This window comes from Zingiber officinale, chromosome 3B (assembly GCF_018446385.1).
Source record: "Zingiber officinale cultivar Zhangliang chromosome 3B, Zo_v1.1, whole genome shotgun sequence".
In the NCBI taxonomy this organism is placed as follows: domain Eukaryota; kingdom Viridiplantae; phylum Streptophyta; class Magnoliopsida; order Zingiberales; family Zingiberaceae; genus Zingiber; species Zingiber officinale.
This window is the reverse complement of record NC_055991.1, coordinates 62,319,612-62,335,154: the sequence shown is the minus strand read 5'-3', so window position 1 is coordinate 62,335,154 and position 15,543 is coordinate 62,319,612. Positions and strand designations below refer to the sequence as shown.

The 15,543-nt window shown below is 36.7% G+C and overlaps 1 protein-coding gene across 17 annotated transcripts in view; it reads right to left on the bottom strand.

The window, feature by feature from the left end:
- Positions 1-14,763, bottom strand: part of LOC122056526 — a 50,403-nt gene extending 35,640 nt beyond the window's left edge. For 5 of the 17 annotated variants that reach the window (XR_006133206.1, XR_006133207.1, XR_006133209.1 and 2 more), the window contains exon 1: positions 1,075-1,597. Coding sequence is in view for 3 of the 17 variants with exons in the window: in XM_042618512.1 (XP_042474446.1) it covers positions 1,075-1,473 (399 nt within the window). In the remaining 14 variants the exon portion in view is untranslated. Of the gene's footprint in view, positions 1-1,074; positions 1,598-13,229; positions 13,278-13,862; positions 13,902-13,976; positions 14,355-14,486 lie in introns of those variants that run through there. The other 12 variants (XM_042618516.1, XM_042618520.1, XM_042618514.1 and 9 more) reach the window with 12 other exon arrangements.
- Between the last annotated feature and the right edge of the window lie 780 nt (positions 14,764-15,543).

The following is a 15,543-nucleotide window of genomic DNA, read 5'->3' as shown; positions in this document are numbered from 1 at the left end:
TTATGGAACAAGCGGAAGACAACAATGGTTCAGTTAACACAAAAAAAAAAAAAATGTTCACCACACACATGCACACAAAGCCATTAATTGCTTGGTTAAGAATAAAGAAGTCACATTTAGATCTTTATAAATATGGATTTCACATTGGAAGATATTGTAAAGTAAATCAGAGTTTTTGTGTACATCTATGGAAGATCAGTCTAATGTCATTGAAATGGATAAATTTAGCTGAACAGTCCAGTTAGGTGCCTCCAAAATAATTTGGCAATTTACTAGGTTGGGTACAACTTAAAAGTATCCAGATCATGCCTAAGGAACACTGAATAAGCTTCCCAAAAAAATCATAGTAACATCCATTTAGTATATTCACTAGGAATAGATCCTCTGCTACAGAAAAGAAAATGTTTTAACATCTATCAAATATAAGATGCAACTGGTGTGCAAAGATAAGGTGTCAGAAACAAGTATTATACTGTTTTATTTGGAAATATTATGAAGCGGTGTTAACACAGTTCTTATGAGTAGATAAATTTTCTCTTTTACAAGGAAAACAAGACCAATATTCATGCTGACAAAATGATTATTTAAGGATTGAAAAGATGAAAGGTAATTCATCAAGAGAACTAAGGGGATACAGAATGACAAGAGCAAGGGAACTACCAACAAGAACAAATAATAAAAGAAATTCAAAGCTTGGAGTGATGAAAAATTAGCAATGAAATAGCAATTGTGGATTCCTGGTAACATTTTATCTAATCAATAGTGTTAGTGAACAAAGAGAAGGTCATGAAACATATGCACTCCTTGTAACTTCAAGCCTTTACCATCAGCAGCCCTTACAATTTTCTTCCTAGTAGCACACTATATTGTTTTTTGATTAACTGAACCATCATTCCAGTAAGCAAATGTTTGGGGTAAAAAGAAGATGAAGCCGCATGAAAAAGAATACAGGATAGAACCAGTAAGCAAATTCAGTTCCGGCATGAAGCACCGCCCCCGCTGTCCTCCATCAAAATTATAACCAAAAAGAACCACAACTACCCCTGAAATTTAAACTGAAGATTAAACGCTTACAAGAGCCAATCTTGGTGGCCGAAGGCCGAGCCTACTTTCGGATCTCCGCCGATAGAGAGCTAGGCGATGTTCCTCAAATCTCCTCGCCAGATCTGACGGCACAAATCTAATCACACTACCAGTCGGTCGCCGCCTACCGCCAGTAATGCTGGAAGGGAACTCGCTAGGCCCCTCGTCACCGGTCGTTAATGAAAGTTGCCAAGCCCCGAGGACAAAGAACGCGAGAATAACGAGAGATAGCCCAAGCATCAGGAGGTGCGACCACCGGAACCCCGTTCCCTTGCGCGGAGTTTGTCGATGCCTCCGATCTGGCGACGGACGCCCACCGACACTATCGATTTGGTGCCCTCGCGAGATGTCCACATGTAATCCCCTCCTGGAGAACGCCAGACGAGCCATTCCTTCCTCCCCGTTTCCTCTGCCCTCTTCCTTCGAGCTCGCAGCAGTGAGTGGAAGGTGTCAACGACAAGTTCCGATCCCAATCGCCGACCAGGACACGAGAATGACAATGGACTGCGATCCATTTAACGTGTTCCTTTATTCGGATCGACCGACGTAGTAGGTTATTTGTATTTAAAAAAATAATTAATATTCTGGGTGACGGGTTCGGACCTATTGAAATTTTTCATCGTTCACTCCAATAAATCAGAAAACAGTAACGACATCTAAAAATACAATATCCCTTAATTATAAGTCTCATTTAAAAAAAAATTCCTACAAGTTTTAAAAATCATAAACTCAGTTAACTTTACTTAGGATAATATATTAAAAAAAATGATAAATCTAATTAATTCCATTGGCTAGTCCTCGGGATGACTAGCTCGGTCGTACAAAATTTTTTCATCGACCACTAAAATTAATCAAGAAGTCAAATTACATCATCTTTTATTGCCTGCCGTCTCATTTAAAAAAAAATATTTTATAAATTTATTATAGCTAGGGAGAAATTACCGATTCAATCATGGGATAATACATTAGAATCCATTTATGTGGATAATATATTAGAAAATTAATAGCACATTAGAATCCATTTAAGTGGATAATATATTAGAAAATTAATAGCTCCATTAATAATAATTTAACATCATCATAATGTGAAATTTAGACAATAATAACTCTTCAACACTGAATTAAATTAGATGAGGCAAATTAGAACTATAATTATTGTATAATTATTAATACTCCACCATAACGATCTACCCACCATACCTATGTGATCCTATCCTAGGTCAATGTATCACTTGTACATTCCAAGACGACCCCAAATTAAAGGAGTTGACCTCTTGAACTAGGTTGGCACATCAACATCTATGACTATAAGTTGACTTTTAATCTCTTGGAAGCATATCTAGACCTTCAATCTTCCAAACTAGATCGGCATGTCGGCATCTCTAGGCCAACTTTCGAAGTAGGTCTCCATGAGCTCTCCACTCTATGCTCATTTCTCTAGACTCTCTACTCCGAATTTATGATAAATCTAATCTTAATAGTCAGAATCTGGTCAACTAAAAATGAATTGTAATATATACATGTAATTAATATATAAATATGATATTACTAAAATGTCTTTGATGATGACTTACAAAATGTATTATGACTGGTCAAATTCTAACCATTTAGTACTATCCCCGAATTTAACTCTCAAGCTCTCCACTTTGAGCTCAATTATCACTTCTCCCCACTATAAGCTCATTTTCCAAGCTTTGTACCTCTCATCGTGGCAAGACATCAACATGGACCATGATCCTCGGGCAATCCCTCCATGATCTCTATGTTGTCCTTCCATATGATCGTGGTCACAATCTAGATCCATAGGTATCGTTTAGCCTCGTACCTTTAAATTCTCATGTGTCATTTAGGAGCTAATCAATCTCTTGCTTTTATATATACTTTTAATTGTTCACTACATCATTAGTGATTTTAAGAATTTGCGGAGCTTTATCGAAAAAACACTTTCAGCGCCCTTGAACATTTGATCTCAGGTGTCAAGTGTTGTATCTAACAATATGAAATCAAAAAAAAAAATGTAAACACTTAGAGTGATCTTTCCAAACGAACTTGATCACTGCTTGATATCAGAAAAGCAATCACAGATCAAAAAGCTCTTCTCAAGATCACAAGCCAAATCCCTCTCGACAGATGTTCTCCTTTGCCTGTGATCACCTCCAAATCCTCTCTCTATTTTTCGCAATAGCTCTTAGACGTTATATATAAGAGGAGAATCTACTGATATGCAGCTGATGCATTAATGACACATAATAGAGGAAGATGAAGGTGAATGGGCACACCTTCATCTTCCTAACATTGCAACAAATGCAATATTCAACATCTCTCACTCGTCCAAGTCAATTCATACAGGTTATATGGTCACATACACCATGTCAGTCACATAGACTATAAATAATCATGTCACAAAGACCAAAGCAATACATTAATTAGTCACAAATATCAAATAAGTCACATAAATTTTATGATGATCAAGTCACAAAGACCAGAGCAAAAATTAATTAGTCACAAAGATCAAATGAGAACATTCATTCCATACATTAGGAAAAATGGTTCGTGCGACAACAAGCATACTGAGCAATTATTGCTAAAAAGATTGTTACACCTTACATACCTACTCTATAGAATGAATCAAAGACATCAATAACTTGCATTTACCCTAGATTAAATCATTTACATTAATATGAACATCTTTAATTCCTCATAATGACCATTATGTCAAGAAGATGTTCAATATCTCCAATCAACATAGTTATTCATAATTACATTTTATGTACTGAATAAAAATATAACTGGTACTAGTGAATAAATGTCACAGATATAAATCAATCTTAATCTTCCACTTTAGTTGGAATCTATTCATTATAATCAGTCGTTTCCCTATTTATGCTCCATAAATCGAATCATCTATAACCAATAGAAAATATGCTAAAGTAGTAGACACTGATCAGAACTTCAAGTAGACAGCTAAATAGTTACTTAGGGTAAGATTGAGATTAACTTATAAGCTTAAGTGTCTCACATAGTAGAGAAGCAGGGATTCATTCTCCTACTACCCTTATTATCGACATAGCACATGTAACATGAATCACATGTTACGATGTTATTCTCTTTACTAAAAAAAACACATATTTTTCTTAAAATTTAACATCGTACAAATTTTGATTTAGGCATACCTAATGTCTAATCCTAAATTCAACATATGAATTCCAATTTATCCTTAAGAAGATTGAGTAAATGGTGGATTCATTTACTCTAATCATTACATAAATAATCTTATCTTGACACAATTATCAAGATGACCTTAACTTATGGGTATGTCTCTTTTCATAATTACATAAGTTGTCCCATAAACAATGGTCTTACCTCTATTTATAGTTAACAAATAGAGATGATTGTCCATACGAGATGACCAATCTTAATATGCTAACATGCATATCGAGATTTTTTTCAAATATAACAAAGACATATACACTGAATAGATCATGACATTTTACCACGTATTATATTTTACGAAGTCACAAAGACTTCTCATATCTTTAAAATGACTCTTTAGTCAATGACTTAATAAAAGGATCGACAAGCATATTACGTGTAGGGATGTACTCAATAACTATCTTTTTCTTGTCAATAATATCTCTTACAAAATTATACTTAATTTTTATATGTTTGCCTTTATTGTGATATTTGAGATCTTTAAAAAAAGCTATAGTAGCTTGACTGTCACAATACACTGCAACAAGACTCCCACTGTCCTCAACAATCTTTAGATGCTTCAGGAACCTTCTTCACCAAATAGTCTCTTACACAGTCGATGCATAAGTCACACTGCTTTCATTGTCAACAAAGTTACACAAGTCAAGTCATATATCTTCTATTGTCGACAGGGCTACACAAGTCAAGCCACACAACTTCTATTGTCGACAAGGCTACATAAGCATATTTTTTGCTATTCCATGAGATAGTGTCACCATTCAATAAGAAGACATAGTCAGATGTGGATTTTCTATCATTAAGGTCTCCTACTCAATTTGCATCTAGATAACCCTTCAGGCTCATCTTAGATTCTTGGAAATAGATACATTAATTTGTGGTCCATTAGAGGTATTTTAATATCCTCTTCACCGCTTTTCAGTGTCTCGATCCTGAGTTTGACTAGAAATGACTAACTAAGCTAACAACATACATTAAACTACCAATAGCACTCTACATATGATTTTTTTTTATTTCATCTATTTCTTTAGGAGTTTTGGGATATATACTTTTGCTTAGAACAATATCTCTCGGTATAGGTGTCTGTTCAATATTGCAATCTAATATATTGAAGTGTTGTAGTATCTTGGTGATATAAACCTCTTGAGACAAACCCAAAAGTCTTTTTAATCGTTCTCTAATAATCTTCACTCCTAAGATGTACTTAGCTTCTCCCATATCTATTATGTCAAATTGTGATGAAAGTTATGATTTAACTTCTATCACACACTTTATATCACTTCCAACTATTAGTATATCATTAATATATAATGATAAAATGATAAACTTTCCTTTTTTCCTTTCTTAGATAAACACAATAATTCTCATTAATCATTTCGAAATCATAAGACAAAATGACTTCATTAAATCTTATATTCCATTATCTTAACGCTTTCTTTAGCTCATATATAGACTTTTCAAGTCTACATACTCTATTTTCTTAACCTTCAGCAATGTAGTCTTTTGGTTGTACCATATGGATTTCCTTGTCAAGATTACTATTAAGGAAAGCTATTTTTACATTTATCTAATGTAATTTCATGTCAAATTGTGCTACTATATCTAGGATGACATATATTGACACAAATTTCACAACTAGGGAGAATGCCTCTTCAAAATTAATACCCTTCGATTGGGTATATCTTTTTATAACTAATCGAGTTTTGTATCGACTAATCGATCCATTTGCTTTCCTCTTTATTTTGAGAATCCACTTATTCCCAATATCCTTTTGGCCCGGAGGAAGATCCACTAAATCTCAAACTTGATTCTTTCTCATTGACTCCATCTTCTCATCTATTGTAATTTTTCATTTTTCTCTTACTGAGCTTCTCAAAGCTTCCTCAACTATTCGAGGTTCCTCATCATCAACTGAGAAAATGTAACGACCCGCCTCCTACTGATGCTAGGCTGTGAGGCCGGACCGTCACATTATGTTGTTGCTAAACTATTCTTAATGTGCGGAAAACTGATCTAATTTAAAATTTCTTTATGCTAATGCAATTTCTTTGTTCTACATGTGCTAAGGGATGGAATCTAAGGTATACATGACATATCTTTCATCCCCCATGGTCAAGGAGCTACAACTAAAGGTTTCTAGTCAAAATCCAGCTTCCCGATCGATTGAGCTTATCACTCAATCGATTGGAGCTATTGGATCGATCCACTGATCGATTCAGCTTGCTACTGTGCACGGAGGTCCCGTCTGGATCGATCGGCTGATCGATCCGGTCTGGCCAATCGATCCAGTGATCGATTCCAGAGCTCTCTATTCGCGACAGAACACTACTGGATCAATCAGCTGATCGATCCAGGAGCTTACTGTTCACTGAACAAACTGCTCAATCGATCAGCTGATCGATTGAGGAGCCTCCAATCGATCAGCTGATCGATTGAGGAGCCTCCAATCGATCGGCTGATCGATTGGGGTTTCTGATTTCGTATCAGAAGTCTGATTTCAGCACTATTTCATGCTCAAATCACATATATCAACTCTATAAGCAAAAACAAAGCTACTAGACCTATCATTACTCATGGCTAGCTAACTAAGATCATGACAATCAGTAATCTAAGCATAACTATCGCAATTCAAGACACTTAATTAACTAAAAGTGCAGAAAAGTAACACTACAGGAAATACTAAGTTCTTAAGTTGCTAGTTTCTCCAAAGATCTTTATTCCAAGTTCCTATCCACACACATTTTCATTGCATTGTCCTCCAGCCTCCGCTAATCCATCTTTCCTTTACCTTTATCTGTAGTATAAGGAAAAGAAGTATCTGTAAGCTTGGGAGCTTAGTAAGAAACCATCTACCTCACAAAACATGCATATGATGTAATTTATGCTTTTAAAACATGCTATTTGAAATATATGCTGAACATGTTAGAGCATGGCATGACATACTATCATACAAAACATAGAAATCAAAAGCTGATCATGGCAATATCTTCTAGTATCAACAAGATAGAACTAAACTGATACAATAGCTAACTAAACTAATGCTAAGCTGATACAAATTCTGAACTGTAATCAAATAACTAAATTGTGAAGCTTTGAAAAACTATTTATCATAAATAGATGAAAATACTAATCATGCTGCTGATGGGCCCGACAACTGTACTTGTTATGCGCGCATCCCTAACTAAACTCGGGGTTGCAAATCCCGATTCTAGTAGGGTTTACTAGGTTATCTAAACCTAGGGACAACTGTGGGAGCCCAACCCAAGGACAACTGAAGTCCAGTACAGTGCCACTGATAAAAGTAAAATACTGTTTCATATCTGAATTATCTTATCTTGCTATTTCTAGGTTATCTGAACCTAGAGTTAGGTTATCTGAACCTAGAGGCGACTGTGGGAGCCCACCCATTGGACCGTAGTCCCATATAAGTTGTAGCAAGACTAAATATGCTATTTTAAATGCTTCTACTGCATTTACTGAACTATTAAAATGCCTACTGTAGCATTTTACTGGGCTAAACATTTATCAAACACTTGGTGTGCACAAGAACACACCCTACATACTAAAAATATGCACACAACTAAACTAATGCATAAAACACACGAATAGCTACTCATACTGCAGGTGAGGAGTTTCTTACATCCTGCGCTAGATTTCCTTACGATCTCATCGCTAGATTTCCAGTGGAGAAGATCCCTTCGTCGATCTCCTCGCGTCTACGTGCTCTTCTCTCGGAGAGGAGCGTTCTCGTGCCGGAGTTGTCGTCGGAAGGTGCTCCTATAGCCCTTGGGATGAAACCCTAGGTTTCCTTGGAGGTTGAGGTGCCGTGAGGTTTGGAAGAAGAGAGGTTCGACGGAATTAGGGTGAGGAGAGGAAAAGCTTCCGATGAAACTAATAACTCCTCACTTAATTTTTTTTTTCCTATTTATATTAAGTGGTTTATTCGGCCAACTAAACCTTAAATATAACTGTTTCCCTCTTCTTTCAGCACACCCCTGCTCGGGCCTCCTGGTTACTAGAGTTGTCTATAAGACATAGGGTCTCATAGGTCTCGGGTTCAATTCCCGCTTAGGCTATTTTACGTTTCTATTTATTTTTGCTACTTCCGCTACTCTAAAAATTCCATAAAAATATCCTAAAATTCCAGAAAATAATAGAATATTTCTAAAAGTCTTTTGAGAATTTTCGGGCATTACATAAAATCATCAATGCTCATTCTCAATGTCAAACCTTCTCCAAGGAATAATCTAATAACTACTTATTCGTAGGTTAGACCATTGAGAAACTAACTCATTCAGTGGCAAATTACTTCCACTAGGTTGATTAGATTTAGACATCTCCTGATATGTTGATAAAGGAATATTATCCTCCTCCTCTATCGCATATAGAGGAATTGTCTTATCAACTCCACCTCATGTTGGAAACTTAGTTTCGAGAAAAGTAGTATCTCTTAATTTTATTTCAGAGATGGTTGAAGGATTGAGAAAGTGCAATAGATGGGGTGAATATCGCCTTTTATAAAACTCTTTTCTTTTTAAGTGTTTAAACCAAAGTAGTGCAATAGGAAATAAAGAACATGATTCAGTTACTTGGTTTGGAGCCTAGGTTAACTCCTACTCCAAGACCCGCGATCCTTGATCACACCGTTGGACAATTCACTAAAATCTTTCTTTTCGAAACCTTAGGAAAGAAGTAATTCAAACAATGAAATGTGTAAGATAGTAACAACCTACTATCTTACTTGAAATAAAGTATAAAGCAAGCTAAATAAAATATACCGACACTAAATGTAGGATGAAGCTCAGTCGGTACTTCTTGGATGGAGCAGCAACTTGCTTGGAGATGAGTGTTTGATCGAGAAGAGCTAGAAGGGGGTGAATAATGCTTGTAGCTTTCACTTATCGTATTCGAAAATGTATCGAGTTGAGCAGTGGGAATTAAAACAAAACACACACACGCAGAAGCACACCAATATTTACTTGGTTCGGAGCCTAGGACGACTACTACTACAAGGCCCATGCTCGTTGAGCGTTTACTTTGGACAACAATTATAATAGCGCAAAGTTACAAGTATGAAGTATAAGTACAACAATAACTAAATTATACCGACAACAGAAATACTAGATTTGAAGCTCTTGGTCATCAGGGTGTTGCTATAACACTTCTGGATCATTTCTTGAGCAGCACACGGAAGAAGAATCGCTTGGTATTGAATTCTCTGAGCTGCTGGTCGAAACCTTCATATAAAGGTTGTTGGAGGCGCCTCAAAGTCCCTTGAGGGCGCCTCCATTCGCCGAGTCAGCCCCGCGTGGATAAGCTGAGAAGAAGTCTTCGTCTATCCTCTTGAAGGCGCCTCCATACACCTTGAAGGCGCCTCTAATGTTATCTGAGGCACCTCAAGCCACCATGAGGGCGCCTCTAGCCTGCTATCCGAGGCACCTCAAGCCTCCATGAGGGTGCCTCCAATATGTAGCTTCCTGCATGGATTAAATGATGGTGTTAAAGGGAATCATTAACTGATTGGGGTTGCCATGATTGATTGGTGAGAATTAAAGAATTTATCAATGAATTAAAGATGGATGTATCAAATAATCAAATTTGGATCATTAGGTGAAATTAAACATGGTTACCTAATTGAATTAGGATCGGGTTTTGGGTTTAGCTAATTGTTGTATAGGTGATTAGCTAAACTGTATATCATGTAATTTTGCAAGACGTTGATTCGAGACGAGCGTCTTGACGTGGGATTGTTTAGCACGATCTACATACGAAGGCGGGTACTTCTTACCTTAATTCTTTAGTAGTTTGACCTTAGTGCATGAGCTATATTTTTGGATAGTTGCTGTTTTACCTTGGCTGCACTCGTATTTTTCCTGAGCTTGATACTTATCCACTCGATCTTTGGATAATCGATTTAATGTTTATATAGTCTCTCGTTGCTATCTATGATATTTAGTAGATACTAGATATCATGTTTACTTGCTTTGAATGTTGGTTATTTACATACCTTATTGAGCATGCTGGCTTCCTGTAGCATGCCTAATTTCTATTTATATATATATGATGACAGTTGCATCTTACGCATCATGTCATTGCATGCATATCGACGATCATGTCTCTCTTATGGTTGAGAGGGTTGTTGACCAGGGCCGCACACTTGGTCACTTGTGGGTAGTGGTAGCTGGAGTGTGCTACTTGTCTTGTAGTGCTCCCACTAGGTCACTCATGGGTAGTGGCGGCTGGATATGCGAGTAGCAGGGACCCCCGTTGCTACGTAGCTAGTTAGCTACTATGCGCCTGTCCACTCGGTCACTCAAGAGTAGTGGCGGCTGGGGTGTTGTACAATTGCCATTTATCCAGCCTTTCGATCATACAGGGGTCGTGGTGAAGAGAGGTGGGCGGGATGACCATCGTGCATATGCTTTTGTTCTTATACTTGTTTATGTTGTTGTTGCTTACTTATGCTGATATGCTTACAAATATTGAGATATATACCTCTGTATATGTTTAGACACTGGTATACTTATTGGTAATATGTATATATACCTCACATGTTATCCTTATAGTTATGAGTAATATTGTAGCAAATTTGTGCTACTCCTGACCTTCTATTACTAGCCTAGGATATGGTTTCAGGTATGAACATTTATTATGATAACACGATAGTATCTTCTATTTTTCCCTATGAGACTGTATACCTTTGTATCTCTAGTTCTTTATTATGTTCATGCACTATCTATCTATTACCCACTGAGTCCCAGCATTCACCACCCCATAAACTAGTTTATTTCACCAGGTAGCAGGTAAAGGATTTATAGAGTCGCCTAGAGATCTTGTCCGCCAGTCCCATGTCACATCGAGCAACTTCTATCATTATTGCTTCCACTCGCATTATTGGTTTTGTATTTGTATTTGTATTATGTATCTTCTATATGGATTTTCGAACTTATGGCGTCCTTTTATTCGGTTATGTACTTGTTGTGTTAAGTTGGGCTGGCTCGCAGTTAGTTGTATTGTAGTTTTGTGATCGTTATTTTGTGACTTCCGTTGTCTTTTTGTTTAAGTCATGTGGGTTGTTTATTAACTATATGGTTGTGTTTACTTCTAGCCATGTGGGCTGCTTATAAATTATGTGGTTATGTTTATATCCAACCGTGTTGGCTGTAGCTTGTTTGTGAGTAGCCTTGTAGCCATTTGTCACTGCTATAGGGGAGGTGTTGTCCGATTTTTGTCAGACAACCTTACCCTTAGGGCATGATAATTTATTGGTATCAAAGTCATGGGTTTACGAGGCCTACTTTTCATATTTTTGGATTTTCGTAATTTGTCTCCTCGATGTGACTTTTCGAGTTTTAGGACTAGGCAGCGACGGGACATCTCCAAGCTATAGGAGGTATGTTCTTGTACAGTTATCATACACTTCTGTTAGTACTTGTATAGTTATTTGTAGCATGTAGGACATGTGTTGGGTCAACCATTGTTTGTGTATATCAGTTCCTACTCGAGATTAGAGATTACAGTCTCATGAGATTTTTTTCTATTATACCACCAGTACTATTAGTTTCTGCTATTACTAGTTGGGTAGTGGATAGTATCTGCTAAATATCATATTGGCTTGGTTAGTAGAATATCGATTTGCTCGTGTTGGTTCGATCAGTAAAGGACTGATTTATTTTGTTGGTTTGGTCAGTGGAGGACTGATTCATTCTTGTTGGTTTGGTCAGTAGATGATTAATTCATTCTTGTTGGTTTAATTAGTAAAGGACTGATTTACTCTTATTAGCTTTGTCAGTAGGGGACCGACTTACTCTATTTCATGGAGATTCTGATCCTTTGGGTTATTTATGTTTGGTTAGATAACCTGGAAAGTACGTTTGAGTACATGACTTGTACAGATGTAAAAATGACTGAATTAGCTGTATACCATTGTTGGCTTGACTAGTCTGTAGAGGATCGATTTATCCTATTCCATGGGGACTTTGACGATGGGTTGTACGTACCCGGTAGGACAACCTAAAAGGTATATTCGGATAAATGATCCCCATTGATGTGGAAAAGTGTAGAGCTAACTGTTTAACACTTACGTGATACATCTGTTATATAGGTGTATGAAATGTGAGTACATTCAGATATATGACTTGTACTAGTGCGGAAAAGATGATGTTAGCTGCTTATCCTTTACGTGACCAGGCACCATATGAAGGAAAATGCAGAAGATGACTTTTGGGAGCAGAGCATCTAGAGAGATAATATTTCTCTACCTCTCTCTATATAGCTTGTTAGGAGTTCTTGAACTAGAAAAGGAGGAAGAAAAGGAGGAATCATGGTATAATATTTTATAAGGTGATGGTTAGCTGACCCGCTTAATGTTGTTCCATGGGAGATCCTAACTCATGGACGGTTCATGAAGTGTCAATGAAGCAGCAATGGGCACCTTCATATTAAAATAGTTAAGCCTCAAAACCTTGACATATTAAAATAGAAAGAGGATATTTTATGTTAAAATCAGCTCTTTAATTTTGAGTGCCTAAATCTTTCAAAACTCTGAAGTCTATGTGTTTACGTTTATGGGTTGAAAATACAAATTTCTCCAAACCTTGATCAATTATGCACATTTAAAATCCACATCCTAGTAATGTTTGTCATTCCCCTAATTGTTTATATTTGAGAATTTATCTTCTATTATTCCATCTTGACGTAGAGATTTTTTTTCCAGAGGTAAGAAACAACAAGAATGTCTAAAAATCAATTATTTTTGCACTATGATAGGGCTGAATATGCAATCCTTAAATTCTTTTGCAAATTTTATCATGAATCTTCTCAAACAATGTCACGAATGTCTGTTTGCCAACCAAAGAATCAAATCTCACCTAATCCAGATAAAAATCATGTTTATCTGACTAAATTAAAAATTAAGTAGTAGATAAAGATCTTACCTGCAATATGAGTATCCAATATTCAGCAAGGCATATTTTGGTGTTGTCCTATATAGAGACACAAACCTTATGATTCATGAGAGGGAAGGGAAAACAAAGAGAAGTCATGCTTGTAATATGCAAGCAAAATTAAAAATCATATAAAATTTTTTGCCAAATGGACTTTCTGGCCTTTTTCTAGTTGAAGTCGATGTGGAACTAATCCAAATTCCTTACCTTAATTATGTGGATGATGAGAAATCTAATCCACACTATCAAAAGCAATAAAAGCTCATTTAAGTACGTATCTTTTCCCCTTGAAACTTGGACACTCAAACTAAGTTAGATTTGATTTTGATGCTACTGATGAACTTGAACTGTTAGTTAACATACATCACTTGAAACACCTCCATTTGATGGAGTTTATGGCTTTTCATTCTCAAGAGGTACCCCAGGCAGAGGTTGATATTCTAATTCTGGTTCATCTAATAGTGAAAATTAATTTCATCATTTCATTTCTATTGAGAACTTCATTGTATATGCATAGCTCATCTTGCAATTGCATCTCAATGATATTGATAGCATACAAACTTTTACAACAAGACATCTATTCCTGAAAACAAATATATTGCTTCAAAAGAGTGTGTGACTCACCTCTTAGCTTGTTTGATGAACCCATGTGCTTATCTGCTTCTTGAAAAATTTGTAGAAGCTCTCTCAATGTCTATAAGATTTCAGTAGTAAGAAAAGAAAGCGCAAGTGAATTACCTTCAATAGCACCAATTCCTTTTTCCAGGTCTCTATTCCCTTTAGAAATGTCTTGGTTGATGTACCTCCAGGCAGAACAACGCGGGATTAGTAAATATTAGAGTTGAAGAAAATGAAAACTTAGGGATTATGAACTACAAACATCTCTATAAAGTATAAGATTTATCACTTAATATCAAAAGAATATCTTTTCAAAATAAATCGATAAAGATTCAGTCACAATTCTCAAGTCCTTTTCTACATTCCTCAGTTTGTCTTGGCAAAAACATCCAACCTTTATCCATCATAATTCTGGTAAAAAGATTTACTAAAATAAAATCACAAATCCATCACAATTCCAATAAAAACTTTCTTCAAACTGAACAAAATCAAGAACGTATCGAAATCAACCTTTTTACCACTTGAAATCATAGAAATCAACAAGAAAATCTTCAAAAGAAATAGAACACGCAGAAACTTGCAACCTAGGGCTTCAAATCACGAGACGGTGGAAGAGGAAAGAATAAGGACCTCAGAGTGGTAAACGACGGGATAAACGATGGGGCAAACAACGGGGCAGACTGTGGGGCAGACTATGGGGCAGATGGTGGGGCAGATGACGGGGTAGACGGAGTGGCAGATGGCAGGGTAGACAGCAGGGCAAGCGGCAGGGCACACGGTGAGGTAGACGGCGGGGCAGATGGAGGCGCAGATGGCACTGGTGGGAGACGGTGCAAAAGTATGCCGAGGGTTGGGGGAGGGTCAGGCAAGGGCGATCGACAAGAATTGTCGAAGGAGAAAAGAAAAATTAGGGATTTAGAGGCGGGGTGAGTGATTTTATTGGAGGGAGTGAGGAAACAATTTTACGCGGTTGGAAAAATTATTGATTTTTTAGTGACATTCATTAAAAATGCCATAATAATATACTTTATTAGATTTTATGTTATTATTATTATCTATTTTTAATTAATGTCATGATAGGTATAAATCAATGACATTTTTAAACAAATGTCACTACGAAAGTGTTAGTAAAGTTATTTTTTCTTGTAGTGACCCTTGTAATCCTGATTTTTCTGGGTAGTTTGGAGGAGGTATAAAAGGGTCAATAACCTTATTCTTTGACTCAGCTTGGGTTTGGGACTTCATCCCTCTCCTTGGGGAAGGGTTCTCCCCTTAGAGGCCACCTCCATCCTTTAACGATCCATCCATCTCCGGAGCAAGGAGGCATCCCCAAGACATCAGAAACATCGACAAACATCTCTTCTTCCCCTTCTTCTCATATCTAGGGTTGTAAGTATGCTTTACTTTATGTTTTGGGGCTGCTCTTCCTTTGCAATGGAGTATATCTCCTTTCTAGAATTAGGGAGTATTTGTGATGTGATGGAGATGTAAAAGTATGTGGATTTACCATGTTTCTATTCAATAACTTGTTAATTCCTTGTTCTTATTTGATGAAATGTGTGTGTGAAGTTTATATATATCTTTTGCATGTTTTATCAAATGGTTATGTAAAATTATTCATCCCATGGAGGGGATACCCTAGATCGTATGACCGAGGGGCGCCAGTGACAGGCTACCCCACTAACAG